Raw genomic sequence first — 24,771 nt, 5'->3', positions numbered from 1 at the left:
TATGTTATGACACATAACATATGGAAACTGCTGTATACCTTTCTAAATGAAACATAATATTGTAATCCAGTACATTCCCTATGGTGCTGCTAAGTATTCTTAATCCTGTAAGTATTCTGAGTGTTGCAGGCAAGGGTATTGTCAGAAGAGAGCTGATAGTACAGGAGCAGAACATTTGAGGACAGAGGAGTGTGGAAGTAGTAGGGAGTGCTATGTTTGGAGTTGGATCATTGTGTGATCACAGTGTAATGACAATCTTTCTGGGAGAAATTCCATTAGGCATATATGTGAGCAGAGGCAACACTGTAAACAGACAGATAATAAATTATACTTGCCAAGCTACATATTAATGAATATACTATTTCAGAGAGCATATACCTCTTGACTTGTACAGTGAGTAGGATGAAAGTGTTCGGGGTGGGGAGAAGGAGTGCTAAACAAAAATACAGTCCCTGGCCAGCAAACTTTTAATTTCTGAGACCCCAACTAAACTATCTGCAAAGGATAATGGGAGGATGTCCCCCTCACTTCCATTACTATTACACTCATGTTTGATAAGACAACACAGTTGGATCATGGAATCATAGAGTTGGAAGGATCTCCAGGGTCATCTAGTCCAATCTCCTGCACAATGCAGGAAATTAATATCTCCCCCATCTAGGTCTTTACCAAATGGGTGGGATTCAAGCAGTTACTTTCCCCAAAAGTTGCTTGCAGATCATGGTACCTGATGCCTAATGGCTTCTTGTCTTTCAGCAACAGCAGTGAATTGCTGACAGTGGGTTCCTCCTTTGCCATTCAAGATGTGGGGATAGAAATTATACGGGTTGGTAACTTGCTGTCTAGAGAAGTATCTTTATTTTTTAAAGCCATCAGTAACTTCTTCAATTACTGTTATTTTTTCATCAGGCTCATGTGCTGTTGGTATTGGGTCCACCAATTCTTTCTTTAAAAAAAAAGAAGAGAAATCAAATTTCTGAGGTTTTCTATCCTATCTTACATAAATTTTTGGTAGAGGTGGGATATAAATTGTTCTAGCTTCACTTGGAGTTATAAATGAGGGACTTACCCAGTAATTGACAGCAATGAAACACTGATATATTTAACATTCTCCAATGTATAGAAGAATATGTTGAGCTGGACAATCTTTGTAACAACGTTCTGCAAGTGGATACATTGCCTTGGATAGCTTCCTGATTTCAGTATAGTTCTAGAATTCAACTGTCAGTTCAGTAAATACATCCCCCTGCAAGTCCAGTTTATTTTGGGGAAATGTTTCTTGAAGCTAATATAACTGGAATGGTGTTTATTTTAAAAAAGCAATTTGAAAAATTGTTTCTCTAGATATACTTAAGACCACTTACTCTTAAACCTTGTTAAATAAGTTTGGACCAGTCACTGCCAGCCTAACTCTTCATGATTGTTGTGTGATGACAAAATATGTATGCTACCCTGACTGCTTGGAGGAAGAGTGGGATAAAAAATTAAAATATCAAAACTAACATTTTAGATTAAAAACTATCAAAAATTATTGAGACATGGAATTTAAATATAAAAACAGTTTACAAATGTCTACTGACAAAAGAAATAATGGATAGCTTTTGTTTCTGTTTGATGTGGTTATTTGTGTTACTTTTAGCTCTTATACTTGTAAAGAGAGGTGAAAGTGGGAATGTAGTGGTCAACATTTTTAAAAAGCCGTTGCCTATCCCTAAGCCTGGTTCAATTGTTTGTGACATCATTTAGAAATGTGTTTAGTAAAATTGCATCATAGGTTTATACAAACACATGTGGTCACTAATAACTGAATGTACAGAACTGCAGAACCAGATATTTAACAGTGATATTTATCTATTCATGTATATAAAGACTCACTTGAATGTAAAAAAGCCATTCACCTTCATCATCTTAAATCTTTGGCTGATCATGGTACTAAACACATTTTAAAGCATACCTCCATATTCTTGCTGTATTGATGAAAAAGGTCCTTTGGTTGTGGAACTGGAGCAATTAGTTTATGCCATGTACGGTATCTGTAGGAAGATAGCTGGGGCATGATTTGTTGTCCTGATGGAAGAATTCATCAGCCCCCCTCACAGATGGAGAGCCACATACTTCTGAGGATTTTGTGCAATTCGTGCTTCTTAATGATTTTAAATGCCTATTTTTGTATGCACATCCATAGAGTTTAAATGCAAATTAGTCAAAATAAAAAACAGGAGTGTGAATAGAAAAAATATTGTTATATTACTGTTATCTAAAATCCACAAATGTCAAGCTTTGGATTTAAGCTAAGTATATACTTTAAGGCAGTTTTAAATAAATTGTGTAAATGTTATTAAAAGTTATAAATACTGGAAGGTGAACATTAGGAAACATATTATTAAAGCAATTCTATAAGGCTACTCAAAATCAATAGCCTCGTCCAATGTAGAAGACAAGCTTCAGCCTTCCTAATATCCTGATTCAAACAGGATGTATTTTACTGGAATGAAACTTGAGAGTAGAGCAATCACTTCTACTTTTGAGCTTCCTAGAAGCATATCGCTAGTTGCTGAGAGAACAGGTCTCTGTACTAGATGGACTTTGGATCTGATCCACAAGGTGGCTTTTTAGTTTCTTATTTAATACATTAATATAATGATTTGTCAAATATTTGAGAACACAAATGGAAATAACCTTTTTTTTGGAGGAGGGAGTGTGCAAATGAATTTCACATTAGTCTTTATTACTAAGTAAGTAAAATAAAGGAGGAGGGGTTCTTGTATCCAAGAAAAACAAACTCTAAAAAAGCAAAAGTACAAACATATAAGCACAGTCAGCACCCTGCAGTGACCACCAGTGCCATGCAGATAATTAACAGAGCATATAGAGAATGGATCACTTGACAAAATTGCTAAGAATCAGTGCTGCCTAAAATGAAAAGGGAAACCATGTGCTCCACAAGGTATGTTTCCTCATCTCTTCTGGTTGACAACAGTATTTAATGAGATTGCTGGTGTACATTAGCCAATTATGTCAACTTTTAAAGAAGTTTTTTTCCAGAACTGAGTATATAACAAAAAAAAATGAGGTAGAAAGTCAACTAAGTGCACTAAGTTTTGTTGCTTATGTAAAAAAACAGATTGTAGATTTACCTTTTACAGAGAAAAACCAGGATCAAGATCATTGAGATGGTTCCAACTGCTAGAAGTATTAAAGTAATTGTTTGTAACGGAATTGGTTGGTTTGGGAGGTCTGAAAGAGATACGTAATCTTTAGTATTCTAATTTTCAGTTGGGGAATTGCTTTGTCCGGTGTTGGTTTGACTGTCTTCCCATCAAAATTACATCTTAGAAAATATTTTCTAAATCAGATGGAGGCTTCTAAGAATTTACATGCTGAAAGTCTAGAGAGTGGTTTTGTGCAGTTCCACAATGAAGGCAAATTGTGATTGCAGGAGACCTCTTTTTTTAATCATGCATGTCTATCTGAGCCTTAAAAGACTGAGGAGGAAGAGAAATCACCATTTGTTTACGCAAGAAGTAATGACCACAGTGTATTTTGGTGAGTGACAGATCACACTGGAACTATCTGAGCTCCTATGAGTATTCCAAATGTATCTCCATACACTTGATTACCCTTCAGAAAAGGACCTTGGTTTGTTTTTGTTTTACAAGAGGATTATAAAACTAAGAGGGATTTCTTAAATTGTAAGAGGTAAAAGAACTTCCTTACCTAATATAATTGGTTCACTCCATTCACCATAGACTATATAATCGTTCAAATCTTTAACTGAACGGATCCTCACAATACGTCTTTCAGCCATATCAATGTTTATGTAATTCTCAAATATCTGAAAGCAAAAGAGTTGTCCAGTTTATTTCATTGTAATTTAGAGCTCTCTGTGGGTTTTGTACATGCCTCCTTTTCTTATTATAAAATCTAATGTCTGAATTCCTTAGTCAAAAATAGGATCCAGAATGATGCTGAGGGTAAGAGGAGCTGAATTTGCTTTGTCTAAGTAATTGGTCAGAAATTAGGGTTCCATTTTGGGAGACAGTCTGTTCTCTCTCCAGACATCTGGTTCACCAGGGGAAGGTTTTGCTTCCATTGAATGGTAACCCTATTTCTCACATATAATAGGAAGGCTGCTATTTTAACCTGTTAGAAGAACTAAAGTGTTATAATGTGAGCCAAACCTGTCTCCCACCCCAGATGCAATAATTTCGACCTCCACCAGCAGGAATCCCACAAGGGTTTATAATATGTTTCTGTGGGTGAAACACAGCCAGACATCCCTGAAAAATAATGGTCTTCCCCTCGCTCACCTTTGTTCGACATAATGATAATAATTTTAGCTATTGAAATGCTAACAAAAGCAATAACTAAGAATTTATACTTTTTAATGAACTGTCCTCTTTTAGGCTCAGGTATTCTTCAATTGTCCTCTTCAACTGTCCTCTTTTAGGCTCAGGTATTAGTGGATTCATAGGATGCAGTCCATGAAGATTGGTAAAAGTCTTAGGGACATGCAAGATTCACTTCTAAGCTTGAAGAGAAGTCAGAAGCAGCAGCAGTAGAGGAGCATTTTTTGTCTGTTTTCATAAAATTATATTTACAGGTATTGTGGAATCGGATCCTATGATCCACAAGCAGTGCTTGCTTTCCCTTGTGCCCCCCCCCCAAGAAGCTTTCCCTTGTGCCCCCCCCCCCCAAGAAGCAAACTGGGGGCTGCATCCTGAGTAAGCAATCTAAAAACATGCAGACACCGCTCCTGTGCAAGCACAACCCACTCAAGGCAACTGAGTATCCAACTCATATTCCAAGCACATGTTGGCACTAACGTTTTATTACTGTACCATACTAAGCCTACAAAGTCATATATCACAGAAGGCAGAGTGGTGATGCAGAAATGTTGGTTATTTAGGGTGACTGAGGTTTTGCATCTAATTTCATTTTCAGTTATATATATATATATATATATATATATATATATATATATATATATATATATATATATATATATATATATATATATATATATATATATATATATATATATATATATATATATATTCTTTCCAGTATATCATGTATCAGATGTTCAGTTTAGTTTATTGTATATGGCCATTGGCCATTACAATTAAAAATAACAAAACTAAATCCCTAATATATTAAAATACATATTTAGTTATTAAATTCAATTATATTCATTGAAATGTCTAAAATACCACAGATTATAATTGTAAACAGAATTTACAAATTCTAATTTCAATTATTACGGTGTTAATGCATATCGGTAGGCTGGGTTCCTAAGAACCACCTTTCCTCTAACTTTCCTAGCTGCTAATACAAAAAGTGCTACCTTATAAGAGCCCAAAGGATTCACATCCGACAACAGAAAAATTAACTTATCACTATCAGAAAAATCATGTAGTTGATTTAGTATCCCAGATAAAAATCTACTTCTGAGATCCGAGTATATTGGACAAACCATTACAATATGAAATAGATCTTCCACAGAAGTTCTACATAGACAAATATTTCCAGGGAAATATTAAACTATCTTCCAGTCAGTATTTCTACTGGCATAGTCTGATCTGAAATCATAATGCCGCGAATGCCACTCTTAGGCTAAGTGTAATAATATTTATCAAATAAGAAGCTCTTAAATGATCTTTCTTTAGGTTTTTATACCAAGGGGAAGATTTCAACTGAACAATTAACTGGTTGTCTATTAAAACATCCCCATTATATACCCATTGTTGCAGGTCCTGAATATTCCCTGAGGGTCTAGGTAGGTCATCTGGTACAGTGTATCAAGAGATAATGTTGTTGAACAAGTCAGAGTGGATTTTATCCTTACTTAATAGACACAGTAGCTAAGTTTGCTAAATGAGTCATCTGGTAATAGCTGATATTTCTTCTATGATTTCAGGACAGCTAAATGGGCCTGAGCCCTAATTAAGGGGGTGCCAAGTTCTGCCCGCAATAAGGCCACTGGTGACCCCTTACATAGTTCCAGAAGATGCCTCAAAAAAAGCTTTTGAATTGTCTCCAAACCAGCAAGTGTTTGTTCCTTCCAGCCCCAAAGTTCTATTATGTACAATATATGAGGGATGACTTTTCCGTTAAAGAGCTTAACGGCTGGAAGTACATCGTGTGTGTACTTCCATTCATTTAGATATCTACGTGAGATAATTTTGAAACCTCTGGAAAGTTTTCAGCATAATTTGTCCTTTAAAAAAAAATCAACTCCAGCTAGACCATTTGGACTATATTTGGTAATACAGTCATATTTTAGAATACTACAGTTTAAAAGATTTGCTGCTTGTTTAAAATGTAGCATCCTTGTGTTTACTCTGTTGATACGGCAAAAAATACTTACAATATCAGGGGTCTCTTTTCTTTCATCCTAAAACATGAAACAAAAAGGCCCACACATTAATAAAGGAATAATTTTTCCCATAGATTTCTTCAGCTGACAGAGATCAACTCCCCTGGAGAAAATGGCTGCTATGAAGCATGGCATTGTACCATGCTGAGGTCACTCCCATTTCTCCCAGATAAACCCCCAAAGTCTCCAGGTATTTTCCAACCCAGACTTGGAATCCTAGAGCCATCCAAACCCCATTCTTTCTGCTTATCTGCTTCTATTAGTTGTTGAAACTTGTTGGGCCATGGGATCCCCAATCTCACCCTATGGGTACTTTTTGAGTAGATTCCACCACAAACTGGTTGCCATGGGAACTAGAGCTATTTACAAAATGGCTTCCTAAGATACAAGCCAAACATCCTAGTGGAGTAGTAGCAGTAGTTTTATATCCTGACTGGAAGGAGTCTCTGGACTGTTTACAATCATCTTCCCTTCTTCTCTCCACTACAGAAACCCTGTGAGGTAGGTGAGGCTGAGAGAGCTATGACTGACCCAAGGTCACCCAGCTGAAGGAGTGGGGAATCAAACCTGGATCTCCAGATTACAGTCCGCTACTCTTAATCACTACACCATACTGGCTTTTTCTGAACGGATGCTCCCTACAGACACAAACATGATGCTTCCTGGCTTCTTCTATAGTACCTCCTGCTTTGATGTAGAAGAAAGCCAGGACTGGCTATTTGATTTTGTGAAGAGATAATTAGTTGATGGAGAAACAGGCAGCAGAAACTCCATTGATGGTCATGGTGTCTATGAGCGCCATATTAGAAATGACTGATTTGCCTTATCAATCTCATAATCATGTTCACTATCTCCCTTCTTTTGCTTCTCTGTCAACTTTCACCTCTTATACATTACTACATTGCAACAGGTTGTGAGACTTTTCTTCACCCATTTGCTTTCCTTGCTATTCGGGATAGATGTCTTTTGTCACTTCTCAAGAATCCTTAGACCTTCTGCCTGCCCTTTACACTTTGTTGTTCCTAAACTGTAGAAACATGTACATTGGGATTTAAGTCTCATGTCACTAAAGAAGTAGGAATCAGAACTTGTAAGAATGACTCCGGTTTAATCTTTTCATTGATGTGATAAAATGCTCCATCAGCTCCTTTTGATTGTTTATGCCCATTTAAAAAACTGCAGGGAATAAGATCTGTATAAGTGTGTAGAAAGGAGGGGCAGCATGGTGTAGTCCAGTCATGGAAGCTAAGCAGGGCCAGAACTTGGGTCACCACATAAGAGAAACTATGCCAGGTCAGGCCAATGGCCCATCCAGTCCAATACTCTGTGTCATATAGTGGCTAAAACCAATGTGCTATCAGGAGGTCCACTAGTGGGGCCAGAATGCCAGAAGTCCTTCCCCTGTGTTGTCCCCACCCCCCAGCACTAAGAATACAGAGCATCACTGCCCCAGACATGATGTTCCATCTGTACCTTGTGGCTAATAGCCACTGATGGAAGAGTGGCTCCATATGTTTATTCAATCCCTGCTTGAAGCTGCCTATACTTGTAGCTGCCACAACTTCCTGTGACAGTGAATTTCACATATTAATTATTTTTGGGTGAAGAAGTACTTCTTTTATCTGTTCTAAACCTACTGTTCATCAACTTCATTGACTGCCCATGAGTTCTTGTATTGTGAGAAAGGGAGAAAAGTACTCCTTTCTCTATCACATACATAATTTTGTAAATCTCTATCATGTCACCCCTCAGTCATTGTTTCTCCAAGCTAAAAAGCCCTAACCCTTTTAACCTTTCTTCATAGAGAAAGTGTACCATCCCCTTAATCATTTTAGTTGCCCTTTCCCAAACCTTTTTGTACCACTAAGGAAGACTGCAAAGGAAGACAATGGCAAACAACCTAAGCTTCTCGCTTGAAAGCCCCTTGTTGGGGTTACAATTGGCTGTGACTTGATGGTACTTTATATATACATACACACAGGGGAAATAAATGCTGTTTTTTTCTGAATGATAATTGTGATATTCCATCAAACTGCATGAGAACCTTTTTGTTTTGTGTTCAAAGGAAGCAAAAGTCATAGACCACACCAGAACTTTACAAAATAAAAATGTCACTTTGATCCAGTCTTCATGTGGGGGCATCACCACTAGATAGGTCTAAAAAGGGTAAATACTTGGCATGCAAATTCTTATGGATACTGCTCCACATAGACATATTGAAGCACAAATGGGACAGTAGTGTGTGCATGTGAATGTAACCCATGCAAAACAACCTTGCTACAGAAGATGGAGGAGGTAATTCAATGTGAAAATATATCCAAATGAGGTCTTCCTTTGCAGGCTTTAGAGCAATGTCTTGATTGAGAGTAATATAATCAAGAGATAGGAGCTGTATCTGGGGTGGTCAGCAAGAGTCAACACGTTCTTTGATCAGAACCACAAAATATGGTTTGTTGAAGAACTGGAAGTGGTTCTAACAAGAGTAGGATTGTTTCTTCTTTTTAACGTCCAATGAATTGGCAGGTGGTGTGGGGAGAATTATGTATCATAGTAGATAGTGGAAGTGCTCTAAAGCTGAACTCCAGAGAAATCTGAACACTGGCAAATTTTAAACATTTGCATTTTTAGTATTGCTATGTAAGTTGGGGAAAAGTGATCTAGTTCGTTGCACAGCCTTTGACCAACTTGACCTCTTACCTTTATATCATAATGAAGGCAGCAGCAGTTCTCATTGTTGAGAGGAGGTATCCATTGTATTATACACTTCGATGTCAGCTTAGAGCAATTTTTAGTGATAGTTTGTGGAGGGCCTAGCCTTTCTGGAATGAAAACCACCATTACCATATTTGATGAGCAGAGAAATGTGACATTTCACATACATTTAAGTGGTACATCCTATTTTCCCAGTCTCCAAGCAATCAAGCAGCATATACTTTGGTGGAAGTTTGCTTGCTGACAAGAGATCTCAGTAATGGTACGCCCTTAAGCACTTTAAGATTTCTATTTAAAAACTAAAACAACCCTGTTCCCATTTTCTCTCTTACCATGGTGGCATAGCTTGAGAAGCACATCATAATACTGAATCTGTGATTTTTTGCTTGATCCATTCACATAGATGTAGTATTTATCTTTATCAAATTCAAATGTGGGAATGTGGCATGCGATATGTTGTCCGAGGACATTATTTATGTAATGTAGACACTCTCTCTTTTGTTTCCTGTCTTTGCCAAAGTACTTCATGAAAAGAAAATACTGGACATCTTCTGGAGCATTTCTGCCAACATTCCAAGTGCAGTTCACAGAAGAAACATTGTAAAGCACGCAAGAGAAATTTTCAGCTGATGTTCCATCTGTTTCTGAAAAGGAGTAGAAGTAAATACTATGTAGCATTTCTATAATCAAAGCATCTCTCTTTTTATCAGAAATGCACAGGAATGCAGTTCTGACTGGCTTGGCATCAGGGGGTATGGCCTAAAATGCAAATGCCTGCTGGGCTTTTTCTACAAAAAAGCCCTGTGTGAAACAATGGTGATGTCAGGAGTGTGGCCTAATATGCAAAGGATTCCTGCTGGGCATTTTCTACAAAAAAAGCCCTGTCTATAATGTATTTCAAGTGGTAAGAATATTTCATATGTATATTATCCCCTATATGTTTGTTTCTATATAACTTTCCCAAGTGTGAGCCAAAACCACCCAGCAAACTTCAGGAATTTATTTTGAGACTGAACCTTAAATTGCTACCAAAGTCACCTTTGGTATTATGCTAACATCATGATTTCAAATTAATTTATGGAATCCTGATTGAAATTTCAACAATCCTTTGAGGAAATTGGGAGAAGAAGCAGAAGATACAAAGTCAATATCAAAAAATCTGGAGATAGCTATAATATAATTTACAAAGCCTATTTTTTCTGATATAATCTTTCTCTGCTGCGTTAATCCAGTTCTTAAACTATAAGAAAATGGAAATGCTGGCACTTAAGCTTGTCAGAAAAGAACATGCCCTGGTTTAGTAATCTTCCTTCATCCCCTGATATATGAGTATTTCTGAAGCTTTTATTCATGGTGATGAAAACACAGACTTGGGGAAATGCTTGAGGAAATTTTCTTATATAGATTCATGTGGGTAGCTGTGTTGGTCTGAAGCAGCAGAACAAAGTTCAAGTCCAGTGGCACCTTTAAGATCAACAAAGTGTAAGCTTTCAGGTGCACACACTCTTCTTCAGATACATTGAAATGGAAGTAACCAATCCATACATATAAGTAGAAGGTGAGCAGCAAAGTACCATACAGCATAATGAAGATGTTAAATTAGCATATATGTTTAAACTTCATTATGTTGTATGCTAATTTGCTACTCACTGTCTACCTATATGTATAGACTCATAACTTCCATTTCAATGCATCTGAAGAAATGTGCATGCATACAAAAGCTTATACTTTGAATAAAACTTTGTTAGTTTTAAAGGTGCCACTGGATTAGAATTTTGCTTTGTTCTTTTATGTTCAAAGGGTTGAACCCTTGCTTTGATGAGTTATATCAGGACTGAACCCTAGTATAAATTAAGTGCTATCAGTAAGAAAACTCCTGTCCATCTACTCTAATTTACTCTTCTTGATCAAATACTCAGGAAAGAAGTTAATATGTATTCTGGCAACCACGCTATTGATTTATAATGTGTCTGCTCCTCATGGGTTCAGATAGGATGATGGAATTGGTGGGCCACAGTGTAACCACGTAGCTTCTGAGAGAGCAGCCGAGGCTAAAACTGGCCCATTTGCTTCTTCCAACCAGATATCTTTGAATTAATCAAGGTCTACCTTCCCCTGCACATCTAAGGTCAATTTCCTAGGGCACTGTTTCCCATTTTCAGGGTCAGGACCTGGTACTGGGCCACGGAAGCCTCACTACTCGATGACAAGAAAAGCCAAAGCTAGCCCCACCCCCAGCAAAGCATGACCTCTGCTCTGCTTCCTGCCTTCCACTGTCTCTCTGTTGTGCAGAGAAAAGCTTGCCTTGAAGACTGACACAGGCTGCAAAGCCTGAGCTCCATTTGGCTTCCTTCCTTCCCCTGTCTCTGTGTTGTGCAGAGAAAAGCTAGCCTTGAAGAGTGACACAGGCTGCAAAGCCTGAGCTCTGTTTGGCTTCTTCCTTCCCCTGTCTCTGTGTTGTGCAGAGAGGAGCTGGGCTGCCTCTCCTTCCTTCTCCCCCTCTCCCATTGTTTGAGAGAAAAGCTGGCATCCACTGGCACTTTAGATCCATGAAGTGTTCTTCAAGGTATGATCTTTCATGTGCCTTGAAGTATGTTCTTTTGGGGAGATTTCCCCGGGAGGCCTGGGCGGCAAAGAAGGCGTGTGGTTTTTTTTTTCAGCCGGGAGGGGTGGAGAGTGGGCATTCTAATAGCTATTTTTTTTTTAACCAAATGACCCCTGGGCAGAATTGTTGCTGGCTGGGGTAATCTGATGATGAGTAAGGCTTTTTTTCCCTTTTGTCCCCCCTTCTTTCTTTTTCCCTCTGCAAGGGATGCTCTGTCTGTATTCTTGGTGCTGGGGGTGGGGGGAAGCAACAGTGGGAGGGCTTCTATTGCCCTGGCCCCACTGGTGGACATTCTGGTGCTTTTGGGGCATTGTATGAAAGAATTTTGGACTGGATGGTCCACTGGCCTTATCCAACATGGCTTCTCTTATGTTCTTATGTTCTTTCTCTCCATGTCTTTCTTTTCTTTTCCTTTCCTCTCCTTCCATTTCATTCTTTCACTTTCTTCCTTTCCTTCCATTTTTACTGAAACTTTTCTGTTCATCATACTGTTGTTGCAGTCATAAAAGCTCTGTCAATGAAAAATTGGCACTCCCAGTTGTAGCCAGCTGGCCTTTCTATGAGATTTCTGTGTGAGTGAGAGAGGTGTGGAGCAGAAAGAAATTATTGGAGATTACTGCTGTATATCTCAGCAGCACTGGAAGTGATGGTACTATGAATTTGGCAAAATTTTACTGGTCCTGCTTTTAACAGCTGTCTGACACCAAAATTAAATTCCTCCTGTAGATATTAAAAAGGTGAAAGAAGTTCACTGGCTAAATATCTGGACAACAGGTTGCTTTTAAAGGCATGGGAAACAGCCAGTAAAAAGCTGCAAGCCCCTCATAAATATCCTTTTTGGGATAACTGCAGAAAAGCTTGTATGAATTTTATATAACTTGAAATTAATTCATTAATTGCAGTACAATTATCTGCTACCTTTCACAGCAATTTCCCAGTGTTTGTCAAGGAAAAGTATGAAAAATAGCTGTCAAAAGATTTTCTTGAAACCAAGCAAGTTTGGCTGTAGCTTGAAGGAGAGTTCCAGTAGTAGTAGCTGAAGGAAGGGCCTCCTAAATGTTTCAGCATATTTTGAAGTACAGCAGCTGCCAGGGCCCAGTGTGGGTGGTACACAGCACTGGCATTCCTGATGGCAATGGCAACAGCACTTCCAACTACATACACTGGCCAGTGCTGTTGAGGAAGGGGTGTGTAGGTGGTGCAGGCAATTGAACATAAGCATTAGGAGTGCTTGCAAGCTGGAGAAGAACACACAAACAGATAGGTGCATGCAGGTGTGAGGGTGGAAAGAGAGGACCCTGGGAATGTATGAAAAAGTTGCAGACCACCCACTTTCCACCCCCATTTTGGCTCAGCATGAGTTTCAGAGAGATTTTTCTGAAAACAAAGTTACTTCAGAAGAAGAGGCAGGCTTGGGGGAGTGCCCTGGAAGTGACATCACAGGAAAAGGTAGAGTTTTGGTTTTGGTGGAGTTTTGGTTCAGTGTGCCCTGGAAGTGACATCACTTGGCCCTTGACCTGGAAGTGACACCACAGGAAATGACATAATTCCTGTCTCCCGGCTCCACTCCCAAAGTCTCCTGGCTCCACCCCCAAATTTTAGTGGGCCATGAAGGAGAAGTGTAAAAATAACTGGGCCACGAGAAGGAAAAGTTTGGGAAACTCTGTCCTAGGAAACGTGTCCCATTGAACTAAGTAGGATTTACTTTTGAGTATACACAGTTAGGTTGGTGCTTAGAAGGATGTAACTCTATTTAGGATTGCAGTGTAAATCATGAATCAGAGATGTTTTATTATTTATAGATCTGGCATTAATCAATAGTGTCGAATGAGGATTAATTGGAGTTGTTGCACCCCCCCCCCCATATATGACTGAGTTTTGATGAAATAAGCATATAATATCTTTTTCATCAGTACTTTACCCTTCTCCCACTGCCATTACTTGCCTGTCCAAATAGCTCCTGAATAGCCATGTCCCAAAGCATTAGCGAGAACACTGTAGGCTCTCTGTTGAGACATTATTATGGAACTTGATTATCAAGCCAATGCCAGCCATTAGGAAGAACTAAGGAAGTAGGACATTTGCATCACTAAAAAAGACAAATGGTGTCCCATAGATACAGTTTCCTAGTTCTCTACTGTTAGGTGTGTAGGAGGTCCTTTGGGGAATGTAAGAAATATAGGCCTACCCCCGTTTTTATAAGTTGTAGATATAGTTTTGCTACCATATGTTACTAATAAAAATTGTTTATTCATAAAAAAGAAATATAGAGCTACCCCCACATGTGCAAGTTCCTCTGCACAAAGTACCGTATTTGACACAAAGAAAAAATCCAGATAAACAAGGAGTCCTAATTTTTAACATGGGACTACTAAGAGCTTCCATTTCTTTCCATGCTCCAAGGAAGGACGCCAGCAAAGGAGGCAGAGGTTTGCTCTGCTATTCCTCAGAATCCAAATGAATTATACAATATTCTTTAAACATTTTTACTATTTCTCTAAACCTCTTAACCAATTTTATAAATATCAGACTGGGTAAATTAATTCCATATCCCCAAAGCATCACTTTAATCCAAAATCATTAAACAGAACATAATATATTTGTCATTGTTCCCCTCTTCAAATAGGCTCACTTAGACTGACCTGAAGGGAAATGTACTCAGTTCCCTCCTCCTTGTGCCCATACCCTATACAAGTTCCTGGAAAATGTATTGTGTGGGGGATATTGACTGAATTACCTTCAGGGGAGAAGTAGATGCTATCTGAAAGAGTCTGATTCAGATAGTGTATTTTGGCTATGAATGTAGCCCCCTCATGAAGTTGCACATTGTCAAAATAACACACTGTTTCTGTTGGCTGAAAAACAAAGAATTAAATTTAGTACTTTTTGATTGGGATTTAGAGACATCAGCATATTGTGGCTATGCTACTATTGTGGCTATGCTACTTGAGGTGATGCTTAAACTGCTTCATACTCACTGCTTTCCTTCTGTGGCCTTCCAATCCCCCTTAGGTTTTCAGATGTGTATTTCTCTTATATGCTTCTGGGACCCAGGGTACCTGCTTAACCGAACGACAGGCTAACTATGCAAAAGGCAAAAAGCACTCTTAGGGTGAGGTCAGACGTTCAGAAAATCCCACTACGGGCATGAGTGGAGTCCGGAAGCATGTTGGATTTTAAGCGGTTGTCCAAACATCAGCATCTGTGAATGGTGGTTAGGTTGTTCGAGTCCCGCGTTGAGACGACTGGGGCGCAGACTAATTTGATACTGCTTTAAATCCGGAACAAAATTCTTCTGATGGTTCCTGAGCGGAATTTCTCTGTTTGAACGCTCCATTGTTGGCGACTCATCGGAAGCGCACCACCACTTCCTGCCCAAAGCCCCCTGCAAGTGATATCACTGCGCCAGTGAATGAGCGAGCGAAGGTTGGCTCGATAAATTGTTTACCCGCCCCTATATCCGGAAACAAAACTCACTTTTGAAACTAGATGTGAACTAGATGTGAACTGATTTGAATTCCTGGGTTTTTTTCTGCACATGTAGTGCTCGTGCTGGAAAAGTAGTGCCAACGGACTAGCAAAACTGTTAGTGATCCGACCCATTTAAAAGCGACGTGCATCCCCGCCCTCAAAAACGAGGTCATGGTGGGTGTGCGAGGTCCCTTGATTCTTCTGACGGTTCCTGAGCAGAATTTCTCTGTTTGAACGCTCCATCGTTGGCGACTCGTCAGAAGCGCACCACTGCTTCCTGCCCAAAGCCCCCTGCAAGTGATATCATTGCGCCAGTGAATGAGCGAGTGAATGTTGGCTCGATAAATCATTAGGGTATGTAGAATCTTTCGGGCTCAAGTGTCGTGTTCTACTGGAGAAAGTTTTCCTTCCAGACGTTTCGTTCTCAGCTGCGGAGAACATCTTCAGTGGCGTTGCAGTCGGAGCAGGCGCTCTGACCTTCTTGGCTGCTGTGCATTGAGTGGGGCCAGGGCTGCTGGAGAGCTGCTATTTATAGGCTGGAGGGGCTGTGATGAAAGGGCAATGCGCTAATGCAGATTGACGGTCCGGAAGAGCACTCTGATCGACCCACATGGGATAGAACGGGAGCCCGGCTGTTGTCTGATCGGGAAATTGGTTATGCAGATTATAATAGAGGTGTGTTGCAGATAGATTTAATGGTGAGTGTGACTGCACCCTTAGGGATCATCTCGCCTCTCTTTCTGTTAGAAGATCAATTGAACCTGAATTGTGGTATGGTTGTGCTCAGTTAATATTTCTAAGACCCGGGGTGGAATTCTAGCAGGAGCTCATTTGCATATTAGGCCACATACCCCTGATGTAGCCAGTCCTCCAAGAGCTTACAAAAAAGAGCCTTGTAAGCCCTTGGAGGATTGGCTACATCAGGGGTGTGTGGCGTAATATGCAAAGGAGCGCCTGCTAGAATTCCACCCCTATCTATGACCCTTGTTATGTTTCACAAATTTTGCTGCCTTGATGAGTACAAATGGGCCTGTCACTATGGCAAAATAAGTTGTCAATAATTTGATCTTAATCTTTCTTGCTGACTAGAAATCTCTCCTGCCCTCAAAATATAATCCATTTCAGTATTTCAGAACAGCCAGAGAGTGAGCTAGAACCAGTTACAGTGCAGGCAGAAACAGAGAGCTGATTTTTTTTGTAGTTAATTGGATAAAATAGTTGTCACAATAAGCCATCCTATAAACTCAGCAGTTCATATAGGCTTCCAGTTTGCTTCTGAGTCCAACTCCAGTTGTTGATTATATCCATGGGCTCATGATATTAGAAGTAACAAGTGTGGACCTGTGACACTTGCAGCGGGGAATCCCATATCCTTCCTAGAATTGCCAGCCTGCAGGTCCCAGCAGGGGATCCCCTGGTTTTAGTGGTTCCTCTCCCCTGTGGACAAGCTGGTTGGTTGGGGTGAATTCTATGGTTTTGAGGGTGAAAAAAACACAGTTTCATCCAAATACCAGAGTGTCTCCATGTGATGTCCCCGCCCACTCCAGAACACCCCCACAAATTCCCCCATCCGATGGGCAAGGGGACCTGGCAAGTCTCCCCCCCCCCATTGTCACTGGGCCCAGAGTGGCTCTTGGGCTCACTTATAGCTGCCTTTGGGCCAAGCGTCCCCCCAGAATGTTTTGCTATCACTGCGTCCAACATGATCCCTGGGCTGCTTTGCCATCACCACAGCTCCCAGGCTCTCCCATAATGAAGGTAAGAAGGAAAGAGCATTATCTTCACTTGCATGGAAAATGCTATTTTACTTCGAGGGGAAAGATATCTGCAGATGGGGGCCACACTTGTGAAATAGTATATAGATTTATACTTACTTTACCATAGTCACACTTATTGGGAGGAGTATCAACAGAACATTCTTCCATTGTGACATTAGGGTCCCAAGTCATCTCCATATTTTCCAGATCTACTTTCCAGTTTAAAACCACTGAAGATGGCTTCTTCACTAAAAGCATAAGCAGAGCAAAGCAATCATGTTTTTTTTTTTTTTAATCATCTGGCCTTCACTTTTTGACTATACCCAAATGCCACTGAAATTAATGGGACACACATTAGTAAAACGAATGGCAAGACTGCAAAATTACAACAGAAGCTTTTATATAAATTCTCCCACTGAGGAATTTCAGTGAGTTATCCCCAAGCCATTGAATAAATTAAGTGTACTAGCAAGTGTTCTTGAAGTATTTGCACTAGTCCAGATGTAACATTTTACACAGAGTTTATCTTTTTAAATAATAATTTGCACGTCCATGCTGTGAATATAGATAAACCAGAGGATGCATTCATTCCAAAACTGCCAAAATTAATTTAATCTTTCAGAAGAATTCACTTGATTTTAAGCATCCAAATAACAAAAGAGTTTCCCAAACCCACAGCCACACATATTCCTAATCCTAGTTGCTCAGAAAAAGCAGGTGAGAGAGTGATTGAAAGTATGTATTTCTGGCCTTATGTTTTAGCCCCAGTCCCTGATCAGTGATGTTACTGAGTAACATGTTTTGTGGTTTACCAGTTACTGGTAGAGGAATGATTACATTACTGTACTCACCAGTCCCATGCAAGTTGCAGCGGTAGATTGTCTGTTCGTTTTCCTCTGTGTACCCTGCGTCTGATCCTGCAAGGAACAATGGGTCATTTGGCCAGCAATATTAATAGTTTTCATGGAGTGCCTGGTGCTCCCCATTGCCCTTTCTAATATCTGGTAGGTACTTACCTGAATCTGGGAGCTTGTATTTACTAGTCTCATCTCCATTTGCTTAATATATACTTATCATATGGCTAAGACATTGCTATAACCTGTGAAATGAATGAGGGCTTTCCTTTGACTTCAGCCAAAGTGTTTAAACTTACAATACTTTATTTGCAAGTATAACATTATGCCTTTGTTGAGGCAGTACTGACCTTCTGAATGAGCACAGGATTTCAACTAAGACTCATTCTGCAATGCTGCCCATTCCATCCATTTTTGCCCCTTATACTGGTAATGTCACGTCAGCATGCTAAAACACAGGCTGTCTTGAAGCAACACTGGCTCAAATCCACTCTTCCAAAGCATCTTTGGTGTTCACTGGAACAATCTGACTTGATAACGATCCTATACATCTATCAGATTTAACACCGATTGTACTGCTACACCAGTTTGGTGTACTGGTTAAGTGTGCGGACTCTTATCTGGGAGAACCGGGTTTGATTCCCCACTCCTCCACTTGCACCTGCTAGCATGGCCTTGGGTCAGCCATAGCTCTGGCAGAGGTTGTCCTTGAAAGGGCAGCTGCTGCGAGAGCCCTCTCCAGCCCCACCCACCTCACAGGGTGTCTGTTGTGGGGGAGGAAGGTAAAGGAGATTGTGAGCCGCTCTGAGACTCTTCGGAGTGGAGGGCAGGATATAAATCCAATATCATCTTCTTTTTCTTCAGTTGAATGCACATACTTACCCTGAATGAATGAATGAATTTATAACAGACACAGACCAGCAAACATTTAATAAAAGTCCAATTCATAACCAATAAAAAGTGATATAATTATACAATAATATATGATGCTATCTAAAATATACATAAAATATGAATACAAAATTTAAAACTCAGAAGATGTAAAATTAGTGTTAAAACCAATGATAAACTAAAAACTCTGTCTAGACCTCTTTGTTTCTTCCTTAATTCAATAAGCCATCTAGCCAAATTTAGCAAACCTCCTAGTCAAATTTTTATTATTGTCCACAAACATAATTGATATAAGTATCTTCCTGTTGGCATGACGAGTACTTTCCTGATGTCATGATATAAACTGCAATAAAAAAATAACATGTTCTAATGTTTCATCAACTCCCATCCCGCCAGGCCCTTAGCCAGGAAAATTTTGGTGGGGGAGAGCAGATAAAATTTTAGATAGGTGGACCGTAAAACATTGCTATAGTGGCTGCCACTCCCTCCTCTCCTCTGGCTCCGCCCCCGCTGCCCCCTGGCACCTCTTCCTCCCTTGGTTCTTCACACTTTTAAGGCCTCGGGAAGGGGCGGTGAAGCACTGCTCCTGGGCTTTTTAAAGGGCGACACCCCACCACCACCAATCGGCTAATCAGTGGGAAAAACCGCGCCGGAGGCTGGCCATTTCTATGCCCCTCTGGCGTGCTCACAATTAGCATTGGGGGCAGCAGCAGCGAGCGACCCACGGAAAAAGCTGTGGGGCCCTTGCCTCCTCCCCACTTCCTTCCTGGGTGTGGGAAGGAAGTGGAGAGAAGGCAAGGGCAGCACCACTTTTTCCACAGGCTGCTTACTGCTGCTGCCCCCAGCACTGATCGTGAGCATGTAGGCTTCCCAAACCTCCCGCTCTGGCGGGAGACTTCTGGGTTCACAGCCTCATCTCCCGCTCTCCAAAACTCTGGAAGCGGGGGTGGGGGGGAGGGGGGAGAGAACATACCTTTAGGCTTCATGTTGTAGAGCTTCTGAGCCGTTTGCAAAATGTCTGCCCTTTTAAGGCTGGGCAGGAAGCAGAAAGGGCTTCTGAGAACGGCCCCTCCCTTTCTTTTGCTTTCGTTTTCACAGGAAGTAGAGTTGTCCGGAGGAAGATCTGGTAAGTGTGTGTGTGTGAGAGAGGGAGGGGCAGGGGATTCCCTAGTTTGGAGGCCCTCCCCCCCTTTAGAAAGCGTGGGGGGGAGGGATATGTCTACTAGGCACTCTATTATTCCCTATGGAGAACAATTCCCATAAGGAATAATAGGAAATTGATCTGTGGGTATTGGGGGCTCTGGGGGGGCTATTTTTTGAGGTAGAGGCACCAAATTTTTAGTATAGCACCTAGTGCCTCTCCCCAAAATACCCCCCAAGTTTCAAAACGATTGGACCAGAAGGTCCAATTCTGTGAGCCCCAAAATATGGTGCCCCTATCCTTAATTATTTCCAAGGGAAGAAAGGCATTTTAAAAGGTGTGCTGTCTCTTTAAATGAGATGGCAAGAACTCCCTTGGAGTTCAATTATGCTTGTCACATCCTTGTTCTTGGCTCCACCCCCAATGTCTCCTGGCTCCACCCCCAAAGTCCCCAGATTTTTCTTTAATTGGACTTGGCAACCCTATGAGCATGCCAGAGCGGCATAGGAGCCGAGCAGCCAGCCTCCTGTGTGGTTTTTCATGCTGATAAGTTGATCAGTGGTTGTGGTGGTTGTCCTTTAAAGAGCCTGGAGTGGTGCTTCACTGCCCCTTCCTGGGGCCTTAAAAGTGTAAAAAACTGAGGGAGGAGGAGGCGCCGGGGGGGGGGGGGTGCAGAGCTGCAGAAGAGAAAGTGGTGGCAGCCACTGTAGCAGCATTTTACCCGCTGATCAGGGGTGGGCAGCATCTGCCTGGGGTTTTGGCCCAACAGAGGGACCATGGGGAGGGTTGAATGGAGCGACCTGATCCCCTGCCCCCTGTAGCCACAGGTCTGCATCCCACACAAGCAACGCTTCTTTGAAGATCTAGTAAATCTGGTCTCGAGTATAGCTGAGGGTAAAGCATTCTGTCCTTCAACATCTGCTATTCTTTGTTTTATCAAGGTTCTAGCCTAAGAATAACCCAAGGACTGTATATACTGCTTAGAGAAGCCATAATAGCTCAATTTGGCTTCTATTTTCTTCTGCCATAGGGAAACAAAAGCATCTTGCATCATAATCTCAATAAGGCCAATAGGTGAGAAAACAATTTTTAACCAGTAATAAAGAGCAAAAATCCATACTTTTGCCTCTACTGAAAGCAGGCCTGCCTCCAATCATAATGCAGCATTGGACACACTTGTAGAGACTTGGAAAATAGATCTTAAAAATTTTGATTGTGTCTTTCAAGAAAAATCAGGAACAATGGAGGAACAATGGAGCTCCATACAGTAACTGGTAGGATTGCCAAGTCCAATTCAAGAAATATCTGGGGACTTTGGGGGTGGATCCAGGAGACTTTGGGGGTGGAGCCATAAGCAAAGTTGTGACAAGCACAATTGAACTCCAAAGGGAGTTCTGGACATCACATTTAAAGGAACTGCACACCTTTTAAATGCCTTCCCTCCATTAGAAATAATGAAGGATAGGGGCACCTTCTTTCAGAGCTCATAGAATTGGACCCCCAGGTCCAATCATTTTGAAACTTGGAGAGCATTTTGAGGAGAGTCATCAGATGCTATGCTGAAAAGTTGGTGCCTCTACCTCAAAAAACAACACCTCCAGAGCCTCAGATACCCCAAATCAATGCTCCATTATACCCCATGAGAATCGATCTCCATAGGGAATAATGAAGTGCCCAGCAGACATTTCCCTCCCCCCCACCGTTTCTGACAACTCTGAAGTGGGGGATTGGCATCTCTACTCCTGAGTTGCAGAACTTCCAACTTCTTTAAAGTAACACAGAGCAACCAAAGTTTCAAGTTTACCTTTCCTATGCAAACGACCTCTGAAAAGATTATTCAACCAATGGAGGGTCTTGGCTGCTTTTACAGCCACTGGGAGCAGCCATCTTGTTCTGCCGGCTCCTCCCCACCCCCATTCAGCCTTGAAGACACAGACACACCATCCCAAGGAGTCTGAAGCCTGTGGTGGAAATGCACATGGTGGCTGTGGGGGCGGGGGTTCCCCTCACCAGCCTGCTGACTGGGGGCGGGAAGGAGCCTGGGAAAGTGGGAGAACCCCCGCTGGGACCTGGGGATTGGCAAGCCTAGTAACTGGGGTAGTACTTTTATGAAAAATAGCTTAACAGCAGCTTCTATATGACGACCTCTTTTAGACCAATAGAACTTCTGTATGGCACCAGCACTTTTCTGTGCATTTGCGATCAAGTAATTAACATATCCTTTCATACATCCAGATGATTGTAACGTAACACCCAGATATCTATAAGAGTGAATCTGTTCTATGGAATGGAAATTGATAAGCCAGTTAAACATCCTAGACTTGTTTGTAAATACGATAACTTACCCTGTATGTTTGGTAAAGCAGCATAAAATACAAAGTACAAAACCAAGAGCCAGATCACATCATTAAATCCTAGAATGGTTACCATTTTTTATTCTTTGTAAATAAAAATAATAAACCCTAAAAAGAGAGAAGAGTATGTTTAGTTTTCACTACTGCCTTTTACTGTCAGTCATTATACTGATTCTATGATTACACCCATCCCCCCCAATTTTAAAATTTTATTTAATGTCCACCTTTCTGGATGAGACTCAAGGCAGATTATTCAATTAGAACAATGCAGGAAGTATAAAACATATAACAAACAGTGACTAAAACTGGATTACCAATAAGAAAATAGTGCACTCCCAAAAGTACAATACATACAGCGTAACAGTATAATGTGTACCACCCCCCAAACCCCGCCCATGACAGCCAGATTTTAAAATTGTAGAACAATGTAACATTGCAGCATTATTAATCATCACCCTTCTCATCATTTCCTCCATTTCGCTGAAATCAGTTTCTATATGGTAGTCTCCTGTTCAGACAGTTTAGTAGTAATATACTCTGAGCTTCAGCAATGTAGTGTCAGATGCCTTCAAGCCATTCTTTGGACTGCCTGTTAGTCTGGGTAGAATCAGTACTGCCTACCTATAGCATAAGTACAAAGGTTTTCAGGAGTGAATATAAACTTTGGTGTACCACAAAGGAGGAATGGAGATATATTTAGATTCTGGACTGGGAACTCTACTAGTTGGAATCCTGCCAGGCAGTAGCAGAAGAGAACTTCTATGTAAGGGAGTAGAAGACATTGCACCAGAGTAAGACCAAGTGCTGATTTTTTCATTTCTGATCGCTATTTATTTATTTGCTTCATTTATACTGTTTTTCTCCCCAGTGGGGACCCAAACCAGTTTACATCAATTCAAAAGGCTATTTTATTAAGATATTACAGTACAATTTGGAAGTGTGATAAGATTTGATAAAAGAAGGTCATTATTCAGGGTGTGTAGAGCTTTTGTGCAAGTGAAAATGGTCCATGAGATCCGACCTACACTACAAAATGGGATTGGCTCTTGGTCCCATAAATAAGGGAAAGACACTTGAGCTGCTCTCTTTTAAGACTTTACTAAGCTAGGTTGCTGATGACAGAAACAAAAAGGAGGCATTTCAGTTTGAGGATTTGAGGAACTCCTTATTAGCAAAGATTCCAAACATGTCAGTAAAAGGCTAATGTGCCTTTTATGCATATCTAGTCTGCCTGGATTCAAATTATTAAACAGAATTGTATTTTCATTTCCTCAATAAATATTTCATAAAATGAACATCGTGCATCATATACTCTTAACAGTTTTGTCAAATAGGTTGAAAACTGAACAATAGAATGGCTGGTACAAAGCTGTAATTTAGCCTAAAGACCTATCACCACCACACCTTTCAGTATATTTTTAAAAAGTCTATTTGTTGTATTAACTATGTTTTCATTTGGTATTAATCACGTAAGGAAAATGTATTACATTACAGAATGCGATCTGAGTAGTGTTATGTGCTTTTTGGATAAATGGAGGCAAAGGAATTATTCAAACTGATGCCAAGTAGGGGATTTGAGAGATTTATGGAGGGGTCTATGATTACATTCTTACTGATCATGACATCACAGTGATAATAAGCTCAAACAATAGAAGAATTCAGGGGGACACTCTACTTTTATCAGTAAGAGATCCAGCACCCAGAACCGCACATAGCATTCCAATTACAGGTGAACTATTGCTTGAAGCAAAGGAATTACAGTATTGAGGATGGGTGCAAGCAACTCCTTGGGTCTGCCGGAGGATATGCAGGTGGGAGGTGGGAAGAAGGCCTTCAGAAGGATTAGGTTGTGAAGCCTGAGAGAAGCTGATGATTGGGGTAAAAGGATTTTTTAAATAGAAATCAATGAACGAATATTTAAAATTTGGCAACAAGCAGAGGAATGAAAGTAAATTAGGTAATAAGAATATTTTAACTGAGCCTGTCCCTACCCCTCTCCCCCATCAAACCAATTTCCGTGGAAATGGCTGCATGACGAGTTGTCCTTACCTCCTTCTCTTGTCAGGACTCATGAAGAACTAGAGTGTTTAAAGGAAGCTGCGTGGGCTGCAGCTGGGTTTTCTCCTGAAATAACCAATGTATGTACATTATTCTGTTGCATCAGTCACTATCAGACTTCCTTCTGGTACTTTCATTTCCATTCCAATGAAAAGGGAACTAGAAAGAAGTAGAGCCCTTCAAGAGTAGAAGGGAGGAGTCTATTTGTTTATAGTTCCTTTTTCCTCTCCTTCTGATATCTTTTTACTACCTATATTATCAATGTAAGGGTGAATAAACACTAATTGTCATGTATAAATAAATTCCATCAATATTTCCCCTCTAATCAAGTTGGTTGGCCTAATGAAAGATTTTGTGGACAGGAGCTAAAGATACTCTGCCTCTCTTTCATTTACATGATATACCTTTTGTAGATGGATGGAGATGGGGCACACAAAGTAAATGCTTTGTCATTGGTTTATGTTTAAAAATTGTTGCACAGAGACTTCCATCACAATTGCTGTAATAGCCAAGGACTTATCCTGTATGGAAAAAGCAGGATTGTGGCTA

General features: G+C 40.5%; 1 protein-coding gene across 1 annotated transcript; it reads right to left on the bottom strand.

The window, feature by feature from the left end:
* Positions 1-836: 836 nt before the first annotated feature.
* LOC132569061 (granulocyte-macrophage colony-stimulating factor receptor subunit alpha-like) lies at positions 837-24,257 on the bottom strand. Its single transcript, XM_060235246.1, has 12 exons — positions 24,214-24,257; positions 22,156-22,272; positions 17,776-17,841; positions 17,042-17,172; positions 14,434-14,551; positions 9,424-9,735; positions 9,077-9,198; positions 6,371-6,397; positions 3,718-3,835; positions 3,138-3,237; positions 1,955-2,033; positions 837-946 (listed from the first exon to the last, which is right to left on the bottom strand). The coding sequence occupies exons 2-12, from the start codon at positions 22,238-22,240 to the stop codon at positions 857-859; spliced, it is 1,248 nt and encodes a 415-aa protein (XP_060091229.1). The 5' UTR covers positions 22,241-22,272; positions 24,214-24,257; the 3' UTR covers positions 837-856.
* Positions 24,258-24,771: the final 514 nt, after the last annotated feature.

The sequence above is a fragment of the Heteronotia binoei genome, chromosome 3 (assembly GCF_032191835.1).
Source record: "Heteronotia binoei isolate CCM8104 ecotype False Entrance Well chromosome 3, APGP_CSIRO_Hbin_v1, whole genome shotgun sequence".
Lineage (NCBI taxonomy): Eukaryota > Metazoa > Chordata > Lepidosauria > Squamata > Gekkonidae > Heteronotia > Heteronotia binoei.
This window is presented reverse-complemented; position numbering and strand designations above follow the sequence as displayed.